The following is a 19,312-nucleotide window of genomic DNA, read 5'->3' on the forward strand; positions in this document are numbered from 1 at the left end:
TACGGTGTATTAGCCGAATAATCATTTTTCATAGTATCATATTTTATTACAACTGTAATAACAAATAATATTTCATTTCGCTACTCAATTTAAAACGCTGATTCTATAATTAGTCTAATATGATTATGTACCAGAATTTTATGTTAATGTGTTACTTTTTATTGTATAAATAACGAAGAATATTTTATCTAGATGTCACTCGAATCCAAGTACTTAGCTCGTAACTATCATTGTATAATATACTATTGTACCGATACGCTGCTAATAAATCTCACCCTGCTACATCGAAGACTTCATTATCATCATCCTCTACCTACACATCGAACACCACACGAGTGACCCAACACGACCATGTCTGATCCTAATAAGATCACATGGACCTCTACAGAGTGTATGTTTGTATTAACAGATATTGGTTTTACGAGAAATAGAAATCAGCCACTTGCTCAATCTATTAGTGGCCATACTATAATAGTAGAATAATGGACGTAATACTGTTTTTTTTGGAGTGAGAATTGTATTATCTCAAACACAATTCAATAAAAAAATAATTATCAATTTCGTAACCACGAATATTATATAATTATCATATGAATGTACTTTGTCAAATGTGTGATAATAATTGATCAATGATCAGTACTGAAATAAATGTGTTTGTTTGAAAATAATGTGCATTGTTACCAGCTATCTACTTACTGCACTTGATTGGAGATATCTCCGGTTTTATGCCCTTATGCCATAGTACCGCACTAGTTTAATGCGGTTACATGTAAATTGTACTTAAAAAATTTCAGCGTGGCACAGTTTGCCGTGAGCTTTCTTATCGGAAGAGATGACTGTATTATATACGGTCTCCAATTGTATTCGATTCAATATGAACAATAATTCAATTTTCACAGTTGATTTTGGCAAAATTCGTGAATTCAAGAATGAAAACCTAACCTTACATAATCTAACAAAAAATCCAGTATATTGGATATTTAAAAAAAATGTTTGTTGCTGGCTTCCTGTAAAGTATAAACCGACAAGAACCGTGTTTTATTTAGACATGAATTTTATGTTAGTACTATAGGACCATTGATATACTACTGGATGAATCATATGCTTCTTAAAATGACGCCCGATTTTCAGCGACTCGGCCTTTGTTAAAACTTACTGAGTAAGCCCAATCTAGCTTGCATCTTACTCTAACTAGTAGTCAACGCATGACGACTTGCTATGTCTGCTTTGCGTTGCAGTCACCCTTAGGTTCACTATTCCAAGAACGCAAATTTAGTTTTACAGCCAGGGCAATACGGTTGAAATTCGGGAATCCATGTTAACGGTCTTAACGCATTATACCTATAAGGAAATATTATAAGACGATATTCGTAATATCTTACTATAACTTAATATAACACTTGTATGGGAACTGCTCATCTAGTAGTATATCAATGTATAGGACCCAAAGAGGTTGGATGGTCTTTAATATATGGCCATATATTTCCGATATAACATCACGGTGAAGTATGATACGGCGAATTGCATACGTACAAGTTTCCGGACACGGTTTAATAGTACCTTGTTTTTATTAACTTCGGACGCTACTGCCCACTACATTTTGAACTCCAACCGGTATGACTAATGCGACAAAATGGCGGACTGTTAATGTATCACTATTATCATTTAACTCAAGCGTTAGTCATCTTGGAACTGCTGGAATTATTAAATAATGCCCCCTTCCTAGAAATGTCCATTCATTAAAATAATAACAGAACTTTGACCAATTTAATGATAATAAATAATAATATTATTGTTGTAATATGTTTATTGTTATTTTTACTTTTACCTAAAATGGCGGTAATCAGCAAATAATAATTGCTATCGGCCATCAGTTTGTGAACAGGAAGCGCCATCTTTAGATTAATAAAGCCTGAGCATATCTCTTTGCACAAGCAACGAGTGGTCCACTCTTCAGCTGTCAAAATCCGATCCCAAATTGCTTGACAAATTGATTGGGCGAATCAAATTGAATTATAAAAAAATTCTCAAATCAAATATATGAACTATCAGTGTTATTTATAAATAATATACATTCCTGTTATTCATCAGCTGTCAAAGTCAGACTAGTCCTTCACAGAAAAACCAGTGGTAATATCGATTTCCAAAAAATATGTAGGTAGCATTGATCTATGCATTTCATTTGTAGAAGGTGTGTTAATGCTAGTGTATTATTTATCATGTAACTCATCTATCCAAATGAAATCATTCCCTGTGTGAACATGACAGACGCGTCAGTATGAGCACTCTATAGAACAATGACAGGTCATCTATAGACAACAACGGGAGGGACAGAAAAAGTAGGACCAGTCGTTGTGAATGTATCGGCTTTCTACTTGAGTCGGAAATGGAACAGGAGAACGGTTAATTAGTCAAACCTGAATAATGGATTTTTGGAATTGAAGTCTTTTCAAAACCAGAATTTAAGAAATACAGTTCGTTCAGGTCCATTGCCGACTCTACAAGCGTCCTCCAGGAATCTCTGTACAGATCTCTGTCTATATCTCCAGTCGGTCACAATCAGCCTCTCTGCGTCCTTCTTGATGTTATCTGCCCATTTCATCCGGAGGCAGCCCAGTGGCCGAGTACCTATTCTTTATAATATGTTGCTCTAGGTCCATCGCATCTAACAACGTGACCGGCTCATCTGAGTTTTCTTTAACCTAGTGGGGAAGGGTGGAAGTAGGCTGTTAAGATTCGACATAAATAATGCACACTATATTTTATCAGTCAAACGTATTTGTTTTCATTGAACTAAGATTAGGTCCTACAATGTGTAGAATTCTAGAATTTTGATAGTGTTTGTTGGTTTTTAAAATTCAATTAAACCCTACCATTCAAAAAATGTCAAAAAAACATTCGTTTATCTATTGATTATGGTTTTATATATTGGGCAGAGTTTAATTAATTTAAAAAAAACCAACACCATATTAATATGTAATAATATGTATTCTTAATTCAATCAGGGTTCAAAATGGACCGGAACGCACTGGAGCGCCGTTCCGGATCGTGAAGTTTGTAAAATTAACGCTCCGCCTCATGGAAAAAATATTTTGACCATCCGAGCTAGATAGGACATGTAATAAAAAATCTAACACACTTATTTTCATAAAATACACATAACATTTGATATCTTAGTAAGATTATATCTATTAGATTAGATCGTTTAGACAATAAAATTGTCAAGCGCTCCGGTTCGTAAACTTTTCCATTTCGAGCGCTGAATTCAATGAAAAAACAAAATAAGTATGACTGAAAAAGTGTACACTATTTTTGTTGAATCGCCCATAGCATAGGTACCTAAACTACTATGGTTTAGCAGGTTTGAATTGAATTTATTTTACAACTTTCTCCAGAGTATAGACTCTGGAGCAAGATTAGTATAAATATCAGTGGCGAAGGGTGGAGGTAGGCTATTAAGATCCGCCATAAATAGTGCACAATAAACTTTTTCAGACATACATATTTTTTTTCATTGAAATAAGACTACAATTCACAGAAAGTGTTGGTTAGTTTTTAAAATTAAATTAAACCCGGAGAAACCAAGCGATATTAGATAATAGTCAAAAAATACATGTATATCTATAAAATATCTAAAATTATGCAATTAAATCATACATAACTTTGAATATTTTATAGATAGAATAATATTTTTTATTTATTTTAGTTTGGTTTAGGCAGGGCTTAATGAAATAAAAAAAATGAACCAACAATATGTGTAATATGTATTTTTAATCCAACGAAAACAAATAACTATGAATGAAAAAGTGTGCATAATTTTGTCGTATCGCCCAAATTATGCCAAAACTATTATGGTTTCGTTTGGGCAGGGTTTAATTGATTTTCAAAAACTAACTAACACCATCTGTAAATTGTAGTCTTAGTTCAATAAAAACAAATACATATGACTAACAAAGTTTAGTGTGCACTATTTATAGCGAATCTTAACAGCCTACCTCCACCCTTCGCCACTGATAAATATAAACTATAAACGTTGGTAAACAAAAATATAATTGATGAAAGGTAGTAGTTAAATAAATATGGCTTCATTACCATAATATCAAAGACTAAGAGGAGGGAGGGTTGATATAGATTTAATTATTATAAGCATTTTTAAAACGACTTTTATAAATTCCTTATATTTTAATTTACGTTTACACAGCGCTCGAAATGGAAAAGTTTACGAACCGGAGCGCTCGACAGTTTTCTGAAGATATTTCCATAATTATCAAATTTTATGGGTATTTCATAAAAATAAGTGTGTTAGATTTTCTATTTTTGGCCGATCTGGTTCAAATGGTCAAATTATTTTTTCCGCGAGACGGAGCGATAATTTTACCAATTTCACGAACAGGAACGGTGCTCCGGTGCGCTCTGACCATTTCGAGCCCTGGGTTTAGATTGTATTTTAATCAGAGTAAATATATTATATTATTGGATTAAAAATAAATGACGAATCTGAAAAAGGTTTACATTAAATAAAGTTTTATTTCACTTTATCACTTTTTTTATATAAAAATTACATAACTACATTTCGTACCCCCAGACCAACACAGACATAAGTCAAAATCAGCCATTTTCCAGGAGAGCCGAAACAAACTTTTTGAACCATGTTTATGGTACTTGATTTAATGTCTAATGGCTTTACAATGTCCATTTTTTTTGTAGAATTGGAAAAAAATATATCTTTCCAGTGGCATTCATTTAACAGTATCAGATTTACTGGAGTGTTCTTCTAGGATAGTTGACTCAATTTATTCAAAATAACACTGGAGTTAGGGGTATATCTCGTTAAATATTTTTTTAGAGATACGCCAGTGTTCTCATGAGATAGAGAAAAATAAATGTAATTGAACTGAATTCATAACTCAAAACAGCAGTTACAGACTTACGTCAGTGTACGTCTGGGGGTGCGATTTGGTATAAAAATGCTTTTATAATATAATACTTTAAAACCTTTTGAATGCTAAACAATGGTAAGTATATCATTGTTTATAATACCAGCCAGAAATGTTAACCACGATCGTTGTTGACGCCACGATGCTTAGAATGGTAAATTAATTTGTATTGTCATATTATCAAACCGGTTTTTTTATTGTGTATGCTTTTCACATTTAATTACTTTTTTAACACCTCACAAGGGGGGGGGGGTTAAATGACTTATTAATAATTGGAAGTTAAAGTTATTTATGAAAGAGGAAATCTAAGTTTCTTATCTTGTCCAAGATTTGTATTGGACGATTGAAGATTTTTAACTAACTTCCCGACTAGCTAGACTTAATTCTGTTTTGTATGGAAAGTTGTTATTGTTGGTTGCTAAGGGGGTCATAACAACTAAATTATTATTATATACGTGCGTTACTATGGAAATCAATATGAAATGTCAAAATGACATTTTAGTACTTATTCTATATTTATTCAGTATTTCTATCAAGTACAATAAAAAGTATTTATTAATAGAATTGTCAAGTTTATATGATTCAACAGAAAATTTAAAAACGTGGTATATAAAATCTTGTAATTATTTTTTATTAGGGAAACAAAGTTACATTTTGATTACAAAAGTATGTTTAGGTACAGTGAAAAGTTATTCCAACCAGCAAAGTTTCACTATACTTATAAATTATAAAATAGTTAAACCTAACAAGATAGAATGTAATAAAGTAAGAAAAACATAAATATAAAGAAATTACATAAGAAAAATTAGGAAGAATAATGAATAATTATTGACAAAAAAGCGACATATTATGTTTAAATATTGCGAATTGTTGTTATTAGTCTCCCGCAATCATATTCAAGGTCAATCAATAAGAAAGATAGGTAGGATGTTTTTTTTTTTTTTTAGAATTATTAATAACCATGTCCTTGCTTTTTCGTACAAGGTGGTTGTTAGTAATTTTGGACAATCACAAACACCCAGGCTTTGAAAAAAACACATAAATATTGTGTCTTGACCGGGAATCGAACCCAGAACGCTCGGGCGGAAGGCCAGTGCCTTACCCACTGCACCACGAGCGCCGCCTAGGTAGGTAGGATGTTAACAATAATAAATAAATGGTAGCATTTCTCGCTAAGATCCTGAAATCTTCATAACAGCCGAAATGTTAGCGGAGATCACTGCCACTCCCACTCCCACTCCCTTCTGCTTAACATGAAAAGATAAAAGGAATTTTGATTAGGTAAGTAAACACATATAAAAAATGGCGCCGCTGGAAAAATGTGTACAGACATTGCCGACTCAAGTAGAAAGCCGATACATTCACAACGACTGGTCTAACTTTTTCCGCCCCTCCCGTTGTTGTCTATGGGTGACCTGTTATTGCTTGTCGGTGTTCTATAGAGTGCTCAAACAGACCCATCTGTCGTGTTCACACAGGTAATGGTTTGATTTGAATAGATAAGTAACATGATAAATAATACACAAGCTTTAACACACCTTCTACAAATGTAATGCATATATTATCAATGTTACATATTTGTAGGACATCGATATTACCACCGGTTTTTGTGTGAAGGACTAGTCTGACTTTGACAGCTGATGAATAACAGGAATGTAACTATATTGTTTATAAATAACACTGATAGTTAATATATTTGATTTGAGAATTTTTTATAATTCAATTTGAAACGAGGAAGGGCGAATCAATATGTTAAGCAATCTGGGATCTGATTTTTACATCTGAAAAGTGGACCACTCTTTGCTTGTGCAAAAAGTTATGCTCAGACTATATTAATCTAAAAATGGCGGTGGTACAGACCTACAAACTTATCTTAAGAATGGATGGGGGAGCGACAGTCGAAAACTACCCAATCAAGACTCGCAACTGGACAGAATCTGACATTAGAATGACGTTTTCAAAATGGCGTCCATATGGTAGTTCGTAGTTCCATTTTTGACAGTTGTTTAGATAAGTGTGTAGGCATTGATTGTAGTATATCAATGTTTGTAGGACTGTAAATTACATTATGCCAATTTTTTAGTTTAGATTTTTATCGTGAGATGTCAGTATTGTAATTATTTATCGACTCGACCGATAAAACAGTAACCTGTTGAAAAATAACATTCACTTGTTTTATAAGTGGAGTGGTATTATAATTTTCAAATTCAAATTCAAATTTATTTATTTTACATATAATGAGCATAACAAATTATAAATTTAAAGCGTTCACGACATGACATAAAATAAATGTTAACAATTTTTAAAATAAAAATACAGAGAAATGTGAGTTAATAATACAATAAATAATAAAAAAAGAATTAGGTTAAGAAAAGAAATAAAATAACAAAAATAAAAGTAGCAATTTTGATAGACCCTATCTTAAAAACTTATAAAACAGCGTCCACCTAAATTCACCCTCACGTAAGTATATTCCACTTTCAGAATAATTTTATTGTCTTTATTAGATTAATAAAGCCTGAGCATAACTTTTTACACAAGTAACGAGTGCTCCACTGCCATACTATTTATTGATAACGTACCTGCAAGCGGAGTTTGGTATTCTATAATGACTGAAGAGTATAACTAAGTTATTAGTTATTGTCATTAAGAATCGACTGTCACATTGACAAACGTCCTAGTGTATTATGATATTATTATACACAGAAGAAGTTTACTTACTTTGATCGTCACTTCCGATTATTAATAACACATAACCACTAAATCAGATGAACTCCAAGGTCTCCAGATACATTAAAATAATCTGAAAGAAATCTGAAACTAAGAATACTCCGACAAGTGAACATGACAGACGCGTCAGTATGAGCACTCTATAGATAATGACATGCAATGACAGGTCATCCATAGATAACGGGAGGGGAGAAAAGTAGGACCAGTCGTGTAATGTATCGGCTTCCTTCTTCAGTGGGCAATGGTATTACCCTTCCACTGTATTAATGTTAGCAAGTAGCCGATTCAAAAATATAGCTTCCCCATGCTTGTTTTTTTCAGGCCAAGAGAGAGTTTGGCCCTGCTAATAAGTTAAAAGTCAATTTCATAACCCCGAATATTTTGTAGAGGCTTACTCAACCCTGCAACTGAAGCATTATTATCTATGCTCATTTATATAGCATGTATAATAATATGAACAGGAAATGACAGCAGTGACGTTCCTAGACAAAATGCCGCCCCTAAACAGTGCCAAAATGCCGCCATATTTTTTATACAGTAGTTTTTATCATCCTTTCATGACTCAAATATCTAAGAAATGTGTTGTATGAATACATTACTAACAAGACATAGGTATACCACTAAATCTAATTTAAATGTCATCTCTGCTCCAATAGACAATATTGCTAGTCTACGGTTTCAGATAGGTACATTTAAAAATACACCTGACAACTTCGACAAATATAGTGAAATATAGTGACTGGCAAATATATTTGGATACATTTTAAATTAGGAATGCACGTGTCATTGCTGTCCACCAAGAACGTGAAGTCCAAGGACAACGAAAGTAAACTAAAATCGCGAACCCGACAAAAAAATTAAGTTCTGTTAAAACTTTTATAGTACCCTAATTATTAATATATTTTGTTTCGAACCAGTGAGCTGAATTTTTTAATAGACAGATATGTCAGTTATTACTAAGTTTAGGTAGCTTTCTATGTATACCTAATGATACTTCTCCATTTGCCGCCCCTTGTGTAACTGCCGCCCCCAAGCGACGCTCAATTTGCCTACCCCCACGGGACGTCACTGAATGACAGGCAATAAATTAGTTGCATTCCAGCTCTTCAACGGTACAGTACAATTATGTGCGCAACTCTGCATAACGTTTCAACTTTAAAATCATAATGTCAATCGTACTAAATTCAACATAAAAACTAATGTGCCAGTCCTGTGTATTGCCGTGTGTATTTATATTATTATCTATAAATACAAAACCAAGAAATGCAACCATTGTGTATCATTCTTCACTACCCGAAGCACCATATCACGCACATTCAACACAACCTTCCAGAACAGATATCAATAACATCAGGCTACCTCAGCATCTTCAGAGTAACTCCCGATAATTTTACCATATAAATGTGCGTTATCGAATGTGTAAATTAGTAATATATAAGTATGTTTTGTCGGATACGATCGTAAATGAAATACCTAATATCAATCACCTACACCTTGAATCAAATTATTATAGAGTTTGTTGCCATTCACTGTACAGTACCACAATGCCTCTGTAACACAGTCATCATCATCATCAGGGGCGCGACAACCCGGTGTGGGTCTTGGCCTCCTCCAACAGCTCCCTCCACCTGTCCCTATCCAGTGTGGCCGCTTTCCAATTCGGTACCCCCAGAATACGGCATTCTCTGGCAGCTCCATCCAACCAGCGAATCTTTGGCCTGCCTCTTCTTCTACGCCCTATTGGATTGCTGGACATCACTCTCTTTGCCGGTTCATTGTCATTCATACGGTATCTGTTTCACAGTATGTACTATCATATTATATTGATATGAATGCCAAGTGATACATTACCTGTCGCCTCCCAGTCACCCTCACCACTGTTTTTTTCTTCTTCGTCTTCATCATCAAAACCTGGACAATAATCTTGAGGAATCTTGTTGAGATCAACTGGATCTACTTTGTATGTTAGCATTATATTGTGAAGCTGAAACGGTAAAAAAAAATTACAGATATTTTTTTAAATCTAGTAGCGCTCAACAGAAAGCTACTGTAAAGTTGTGATTATATTGATCTATGGTTTCGTCATTTTCACGAACACGATCTCTGTAAATTCAATGATGGAGTAACCTAGTAACGAATCTCTGTAAATTCAATAATATTTTGAACGGAACCCAACCCGCAGACCATATATAATAGACAACATTCTTATAGAAAATACATAGTGCCAACAGCTAAAGATTTTGACATGATTAAAAAATGTGTAGGCATGTAGAAAATGATAAAAAAAACTTTCATTGAGTCATACAGGTGTCGATACAGTGCAGTACAACGTGAGGTGACCTCATTGTTGTTCTGGTGATTTCGGCAAATTTTTCTAACTGAAAAATGTTCGTTCAAAGGTTCAAAATGTGCTACGGGATGGGAGCAGCAGTCTTATAATATTTTAAACACCAAGAAAAACTATATTTCATACTTTTCCCCGTATCGGCAGCTTACTGTGACGTCACGTGATAGAACGCGACATGCAGTATAATATATTTCGCGCTTAGAATCCATGTGTATGTTATCCGCTTCTGGGGTTATCCATCTTAGTGTTCTTGCCCATTTCTAATTGGTTGCGAGAAACTATAAATACTATATAGCTCTTATTATAATATTATATTATGTATATCAATGGTCCAGAGAGATTCAACCTTGAGGTAGAAACTTCTAGTTAAGCAAATGTCAACCAGAGGAGAAACCAATGTTCCGAGATCAGTAGTATCGTCTCGTGGGTATGAGGGGCTAACTTTAATGGATGAGCATTGCCTTTTGGTCTTACGAAGGCAGTAAGTCCAAGCGTCTCAGTAGCAATTGATTTGTAGTGGTCAATGACTTCGGACCATGTCAGTATTATTTCGACAGTGTAAGAATTAGCAAGTCATTTAAACTATCGTACAATCGTCGCATCTACAGTAAGCGTATTCAACACGCGTGACATTCTTCGATGGAATCGAAACGTTCGAAGTGCAATAATGCAGAGGCCTGCAGAGTTCCCAATTGCAAACTTCATCAGCAATGACTCGCAATTTACCGAATATTCACGCATATAATTAACGGTTGATGAGTTAGTGAGTCTAAAAATACTTATTAGTATCAATCTTAATCTCAGTCCGATCAGTAAGCTTCGTGTAAGTTGCTCCGCACAGTATTCTATTCCACCCAACTCGGACCTCGGAACAGTATCATAAGTATTGTTACACAACGCTCTTGTTGCATACTCTTGTGTCGACTGTTTACGCTGTAAATAAAACTCGTTCCTCTTCCAACGGAGCAACCACCAAATCTCGACTTCTCATCGCTTCTCCTGACGACTCTCCATCTACACCACCCGGTCATCCCCAACCACAGCGTTTTCGTCTCTCAACAACGAGACACGCAAAAGTTTAATAATTATGAAATTATGACTTACTATGTCGATGGTACTTTCAGGTAAGTAAGGTTTCCTGGATAAGATAGAAACTGACTGCCTGTGACCGATCAACAGTTTCTGGCACGTGTAGATCGCTGCATAATCGTCATAGTTTGTGGCGAATATGTTGTAACTGGCAGACCCACCAATACCTACAAGATGAACACATTTTATCTTTAAACCAGACAAAAATGAACTATAGTTAAGAATCCTGAAATTATGTTTTATTTAAGCTTTCAGGAAAGGATTGCATATAAATTAATATTAACAGGCCAATGTCAATCCCAATTCGTCAATAGACAATATCAAAATGGCCCCGAATCAAGAACTGAACAAACACGAACCATAAGTGCAAGTGAGAAAGCATTTGGCGCGCTTATATTCTCCGGAATATGCGTTAGAGTAAGATATAGTATACGACTGGATTAAATAATTTTTGTACACGTCACCGGTAAATGAGGCAACTAATTCCAAAAAGCGATAAGTCCACATTTGGTCAAAATCGAGAAAAAAAAATACGCAGGTATTCTTTGTATAATTTTACATAATATGTATTGATCTATAAATTCCAAAACGCGACATAACCCTACGAAAAAAAAAATATTTTAAGTCTCGATTTATTACAAAAAGCGCCAAGTCCGTGTTTCACAATATTTAAACTAATTTAAAGCTTGGTTGATTTCGCACGTGTTTAAGTCAACCAATAAGGGAACGTTCAATATTGAAAAGGGCGTCTCCCATGCTGTAGCATCTGGTAAACTCAGCACTCGAAATGGAGAATTTTACGAACCGGAGCGCTCGGTAATTTTATGAAAATATTATGATAGTTATCTAATTGTATGTGTTTTATAAAAAATGAGTGTGTGATTTTTTGTTATATTATGGCCATTCTAGCTCAAATGGTATTTTTTTTTTCCATGAGACGAAACGACAATGTTGCCGATTTTACGACCCGGAACGACGCTCCGGTGCGTTCCGGTCCATTTCGAGCCCTGGGTAAACTCATGACAGTGCCACGGAAATATGTGCCTTATGCGGCATAAATTTAAAAGTGAGGTGCAAATAGCGCTACGTCCAATTTTAATTTGCCTATATTTATTACATTTAAGAGTATATCGGCTGAAACAAATTGCCATTTGGTTCTAATTTCGACATAGAATACATCGGAACCTATATTTATTACATTTAAGAGTATATAGGCTGAAACAAATTGCCATTTGGTTCTAATTTCGACATAGAATACATCGGAAAAAATAATCTCATGTTAATACAAATAATTGAAGCTTGAAACAGAAAAACGTTGTTTCCCGAAAATATTGAATTGTGGACTTGTCGCTTTTTGTAATTATACGCCTCAAATATTGGTTTAAATGACTCCATTAGTTCAAAAACTGCGAGCACGTATTATGTCACTTTGATATCCGTGATATGAAGTGCCGGTCAATTAGATAATCCAACCGCTTCTACCAAAACCTTGCATAGTTTTAATTCTATTATCTCAAATGTTTTAGGCAACCAATTGTCCAATCTGTGTAAATGTACCCCTATTGTTATCACATTAATAATAATAATAAACCTGACTCTACGCAGACATATCAAGTTATAAGTCCTATGTTTTCTTTGCTTATACTGAAAAATAATTATGTATTCCAAGTCTCTACAGACACCCCCATTGGCCTCCCTCTACCCTAGCCCCAAAATGAAGTACTCCCGCGCACCACAAAGCGTCATCCTGTGGGAGGATGTCACACTCCCGAATTGTCCCCATTTGGGGATGTCTCTTCTGGGGGTCTAGAGAGGCCGGAACCATTTTCGAGCTGACTCATAGTAATGGTCGATTACGAGGAAAAAAGTAACCGGCAACGCTGTTTGTCCGAACGTCATTAAAAAAGCAACGCTGCATTTTTGTACACCGCTTTTGTGGGTGAGATTCCTCGCAGCGGAAGGGGTATCGCTTGCAGCACTATAGTGCTTCTCGCTGACAGCGATATCAAAAAGCGCAAATATTTGGGGCAGATGCTTCCAGATATTGCTATTGTAAACAGATATATCTCGCGCTCTGCAAAATTGTATAAAATGTAACCAAAAGTATAAGTCAAATTCCGAGGTGTTTATTTGTTCACTCCCAAGACCCAAATAACGGACGATGCCCAGCAACCAGCATACTGAGCGAAGAAGGAGAATGCATCTTCTCGCTCTCGCACTTAACGGGAGATGACAAGGAGTATAAAAATATGAATACGAACTCATCGGAAATTGGGCTCTCATGTTTGCAGGATTTTCGGTGTCTTCTACGTAAAGCATCCCGGTTGTGTGTCCATTGTTAAAAAGCGTCTTCTTCTGCTTCTGGTCCAGTGCATAAACTCCCGGAGTATCTTTAAACATGAACTTATATGTGGCACAGCTTGATGAAGTTTTTGTTTTCTCGATCACGTACCATAATCCCAACATCTAAAAGTAAAATTAAAAAACAATATAATATGTACTAGGAAGGAGCAGACGCTTTTGGAGTCTTTACAAAATGCTGGTTGTAGGGGTTGGATTTTTGGGATAATAATTATTTACAAACCTGCAGGGCTATTCTTCTACTTAACAGTCTTAACACGTTTATTATTTTTCTTGATCTAAAATAACACGGATATCACTCGAGGCAATTCCGTATACCTACAAGGCGATTTTTTTAAGACCATGTCCGATCTTAATAGATCATAATATGGGCCTCCACAGTGTGGAGGTTTGTATTAACAGATTTGTTTTTACGAGTAATGGATGTCAGCCACTTACTCAACCTATTAGGTCCATACTCTGACTCACACACAAATTGAAAAACAATATGTGTACTTGCCAGACCCAGGATTCAAAACACGGACCCACGACGCTATAGCCCGACGCTCAAGCTGCGCGGCCATCGTGGGATGCATATCACAAGGTGCATTTTAGTAATTCTAGAAATGTTTTTAGTTTTACTAATTTGTTAAGAACATACTTCAGTGAAACGGCAAATAATTTCCAGCAATAGGTGGGACGTAATTTTGCATGCGTTGCCAGTCGGGGAGCGATTGTCGACCTATGAGCATGTCAATTTGTTTTGTGATGGCGTCGGAGGAATTAATTCTTAAATCGTGTAAAGATGACTAAAAGACGTTACGTATTTACTCGAAAAACAAAACATGTCAATGAATATATTATTATTATTACTTAAATAACGATAAACATAATATTAAATTAAATGGACGCATGTTGAATTTTTATGACGAATTATGTTTTGTTCGTCACGAGCCGTTTGCACAATCTGCGCGTCGCGTAGTCACGATCGTTTTATACCATGCCTCAGCTGAAGTATAGCTTTTAGCGCAGTGTGCAAGGCGCTGGCCTTCCATCACGGAGTTCTGGGTTCGACTCCCGGTGAGGTCAGAATATATTTACATAATCTTATATGTAAATTCCTCAAGCCTGGGAGTTTTACCACTATTATTGGGCTTCACGGCCTGTTGTGGTGTTTAATAAAGAAACAAATAATAAAAAAAAAACACCAAATCTTATAAAGTATAATACTTATTCAAGGATTCCACTATCAGATCGGTTCTGCTTAGTTAATATATTACTCATGTATTTTTAATTGTCAATTTTTTATATTTTCCGTATAGATAATTATTAATAATGGCACAAATAAATTATAAAGTTATATCAGTAAAGTTTACCACAATTATAATTTATTAAAAAATGTTATCATTATATTTTGCAATAAAAATCGGCTTCCATTTTATATCATAAATAGTAACGAAGCAAGTTTTTAAACATTTCGATTTTTTTACCTACCTATTACCTTTCGTATCCGGAAATCTGTACGTAAACAGTTCACCGCAGGACACTTATTCGTGCGACGCAGCACGTGAAACATGAGTTCGTGTAACATTTAGAGAGAGAGACACTCCCTCTTTCCCCTTCAGAGGTGACATCATGAAAGTATCTAAGTACCAGTAGCGAAGGGTGGAGGTAGGCTGTTAAGATCCGCCATAAAAAGTGCACGTTAAACTTTGTTTACCATACGTAGGTATTTGTTTTTATTGAGCTAAGACTACAATTTATTATTTACGGTTGGTATTGGTTAGTTTTAAAAATCAATAAGCCCTGTCTAACAAAACCATAAAAGTTTTGGTATATTTTGGGCGATACGACAAAAGACAAACTCAGTGAGGCGTCCTGTCTTGAGTATCTGCTCCTGGAACATTACCAGTGCGGAAAACTGCTGATGCTTCACATCCAAACGTAGGGCCTAGTGGTACGCTCGATTAAGACTGAGTGTGGTGCTAGGTGGGTTGGTTTGGATGGGTCTGTGCTTGTGTTGTCTATCTCGCTCTATAAGTAAACAGAGCTAAAAGAGGTGCTGTTAAAACATAGCGCTTTTTGACAGTTCAGACGGTTATTATTGTAACAATTAACCGCCTCAATACATGAATATGATAAACTACCCTCGATAGCCGCCGATAACCGCCGATAGCAACATTGTATATAGAATACATGCGTTGGACTAAATTTCCCTAAAGCGTCAATTACATTGAGCTTTTTTATGAGCTGATTATTGGCAAATTTAAAAGCGGGCGGTTCAGCTACTGCGATTTCATGATTACACACAAAATTTTCCATTCGCTGATAAGCCACAAGCCAGCGAGCGATTTTGACGGAACGTAGTTCGTTTTTTTGCCGGGAGGTCGCTACGCTCCATAATAATGTTTCCATTAAACGTCAAAAAGGTAAATTTCAAAATGAGTAGTTCGTTTTTCCACCACCACGCTCTACTGCGCAGACGCGATACGCCCACAAGCCGGCGTGTAGCTTATAAAGTTGACCGGCTTTCAACTTTTCTCGGTGGAGTGTTTACAACCTGCTTATTAGCTTGTTCGATGATTACACTGGGCGAATTTACAGGCAGATTATAAATTTGCCAATAATCAGCTCGTAAAAAAGCTCAATGTAATTGACGCTTAAGGGACGACACTTTTATGAAATAAAATGCTCAGTGTTTAAAAAAATTATAATCGTCATTAAAATTTAATTAAATGAAAACAAAACAAATTAATATATGTATGGCTATCTTTTAGATTTTAATACAACGACGTTTGCAATAATGCTCTTTGGTAGTATTCATATATTTTATATAGTCATAATATTAATTTCTAAGATGAGAACAGATAAGGCATCATAATAACATACTTATAGGTACATTTTTCAGTATATACATTATTTAGGTATTTAGGAAAAGCTAGCAAATATAATGAAAATCTTACCTTCACACACTACCTTATCCTTTAAGGTATTTTTTGTATATAATAATAACAAATATTTTCCAGAATTATGCATGCATTATTCATATAAATGGATTCAATAAACTACTTTGAATTTAAATGCCCTTTGAGTTTTTCAAATTCAGTAATATGAGAAAAAATCTTACTTTTCAAAGCAGGCGAAACCAGTCCTCGCCATTATCAAATTATGTTGATTAAGTATTTTACATTTTTACAATTATTAAGAATGACTAAAAGTTTATTCTCACATTTAAACCTTTTGGCTTTTTAAATTCCAGTAATTGTTAATATTCCGGTAGGTACGTATTAAACATATTAAAATATTTCAATTAGTGGATATTGCTAATGAACAGTGGAAAAGCGAGGGAATTTACGATAACAATGACTAATAATAATAAATGATAAATGAGTGGTTCACAAGCATAGCGAACTAAGTCCATTCTGGTTATTTTTGAGTAAGCTAGGTTCAAACATAATATTTGAGTATTTCTTATTCTATTTACGCATCAATCATACACTTAAAGAATTAAAAATAGTCAAATATTATGTTTGAACCTAGCTAACTCAAAAATAACCAGGGTGGACTTGGTTCACTATGCTTGTGAACCACTCAAATATTCAACAGTTATAATATTAAATATTTTAATTATAGTAGTAAGTCTTACATATAATGTCTTTCCACCAAGTAATGTTAGTGAAAAAAAACGGAGGAAAGGGGAAATGCGGAGTGGGACCGCCAGAGTGGACAAGGTAGACTGCAATAATAATAATCTGATCATTCTCACCTTCTCCATGTCAAAATGTTCCTGAGAGGGTAAAGATGGGCACTCACCATATGAGAATGTGTGGGCCCTTAAAGTCGAGAATAAAACAAACACCATAAAAACAAACGAACACAGTTTAGCCATTTTTCAAATTACACTATAGGTGCTTTAATATATTTCACAAAAACTTTACAATAATTTACGTTCACTGTTCAAAAATCCTAGTAAATGTAACAAAGTAAGGTTGTAATGAATTTTCAGATTACTAAAAGACAGTTTCAATAAAAACGCGTTAAAATCAGTCAATACAATTTTAGATCTGTAGCATTTCAATGAATTGACGACGCTAAGTTTTTAATATTTCATAAAATTGTATGAAATAAAACAGAATAAACGAAAAAGTTAATGTACGTAGGTAGGTAGTTAAATATTTTGTCTGGTTTAAAGAGTGATAAATCTAAACGATACACAATTTTAATCATTCCTTACAATGAGATTGTAGGCTTAAAAATATTTTGACTTATGTACCTACTTGAAAGGCGAAAGAATGAGTTGATAGCTTTACCCGTCTAAATTTTAGTATTAAAATTTAATAATTCGAGTTGTCGCGCTTTTATTGAGAGCTGTCGATGTGTACTTCCTATAACGAATTATATTATAATCAATTAAATTCGTTTAAATTAAAATATATAGGTAGATATTATCTGATCCTAACACCGCAAATATCCAACCACTATTAACTGTAATGTATAACATATTTTTAAACAAATATTATATTAAGTATATTATAATAACCGATACAGATTGTTTCATAAATACAATGCGAAAATTGTTATAAAATTATTATTTGATTAATATTTTTTCACTTGATTTTTTAGTTTTGGGGTAAGTTTTAATTCAGTTTTTGATGTGTTAATATCTTTTTTTGACCACTTCCGTGGATGAAACCATGACCTTTCATGTATTCTATCGTCTCATGTAAACAAATCATAAAATAAACTGCGTCTACCATGCTAAACAGACAAAAACAAAGCGCGCTCAGTTCCCATCAATTACCAAGCTACGGAGGTGAGAAGTGGGAGGCACGACCGCTTCCAAGCCATGCATCATAACTTTTCGTGTATACTTTTGTCTCAGGTAAACGAATCACAAAATAAACTACGCATCATATTATGTATACGAAATGCCGTCCAGCATTTGTAGTCGAATTTAGGCAAAAGTTTATCACAGACCATACAGCTATTTTTAGTTGAGTTAAGTTGTATAGGTAATACAAGTTTGTTGAATATATAATAGCTCTCTTCGACCCTGTAATGAATGAACATTTGCGCAGAGACAAAAATCAAGAAAAACTGATTCATTGTCCCAAAATGAACTGATCCAGATCTTAGCATCTTTTTTCTTTTCGACCATATCCGATCCTGTTAGGATTATATGGGCCTCCACAGAGTGGAGGTTTGTATTAACAGGTTTAGTTTATACGAGAAATGGATGTCAGCCACTTGATCAACCTATTAGGTCCATACTCTGCCAGACCCAAGATTCGAACCTGGGACCATGGCCCCCACAAGGGGGGACTGAAAGGGCTCTAGCCTGGGGGGCCGGGCTCAGGAGGGGCCCGGCGTGGCGAGTCTCGACCATATAGGTGAGATAAACACACATCACAATGCTCTAATAGTAAAAAAAGTTCCCTTGCGACGCTATTTTCCTTCAATAATATTATTGCTTGTTTAAAATTATGTGGTTGTACGGTGTATCGATTCTTGACATCTCCATAATTCAAATGGATGTATTAAAATATACTACAAAACATTAAATATACATACACATTAATTTTACCGTGTAGGTACACCATGTGAAAAACGCTACTGTAGAGCGTCACACTATCTTTATCCTAAGTGATAGGCAGGGGGGCCGCCAATGATCCTAGCATGAGGGCCCGCTTCAGGATGTGGGGGCCATGCCTGGGACTTACGACGCCATAGGCCGACGCTTCAGCCGCGCGGCCATCGTGGATGTATAATACCATCTTTAAAATTTTAAAACAATAAAATCTTGAAATATTTTCCGACTCGCTTATGAAATATAATAGATTATATTATAAAATAAATTAGACACTATTTA

At 34.9% G+C, this 19,312-nt stretch overlaps 1 protein-coding gene across 3 annotated transcripts; it reads right to left on the minus strand.

Annotated features, from left to right (window-relative positions):
• Positions 1-5,546: 5,546 nt before the first annotated feature.
• Positions 5,547-17,939, minus strand: LOC147069846 (apolipoprotein D-like). 3 transcript variants are annotated; one of them, XM_085950357.1, is made up of 6 exons: positions 17,904-17,939; positions 17,210-17,409; positions 13,365-13,569; positions 11,119-11,270; positions 9,519-9,651; positions 5,547-6,181 (listed from the first exon to the last, which is right to left on the minus strand). In XM_085950357.1, exons 2-6 carry the CDS (start codon positions 17,330-17,332, stop codon positions 6,144-6,146), a joined length of 651 nt encoding a protein of 216 aa, XP_085806483.1. In that variant the 5' UTR covers positions 17,333-17,409; positions 17,904-17,939; the 3' UTR covers positions 5,547-6,143. The 3 variants fall into 3 exon arrangements, with proteins under 3 accessions (XP_085806483.1, XP_085806484.1, XP_085806485.1); XM_085950358.1 differs by having other exon boundaries at positions 17,754-17,926; XM_085950359.1 differs by lacking the exon at positions 17,904-17,939 and adding an exon at positions 17,721-17,847.
• Between the last annotated feature and the right edge of the window lie 1,373 nt (positions 17,940-19,312).

The sequence above is a fragment of the Rhyacophila brunnea genome, unplaced genomic scaffold (assembly GCF_057557595.1).
Source record: "Rhyacophila brunnea isolate RB1 unplaced genomic scaffold, BYU_Rbru_1.0 scaffold_23, whole genome shotgun sequence".
NCBI lineage: Eukaryota > Metazoa > Arthropoda > Insecta > Trichoptera > Rhyacophilidae > Rhyacophila > Rhyacophila brunnea.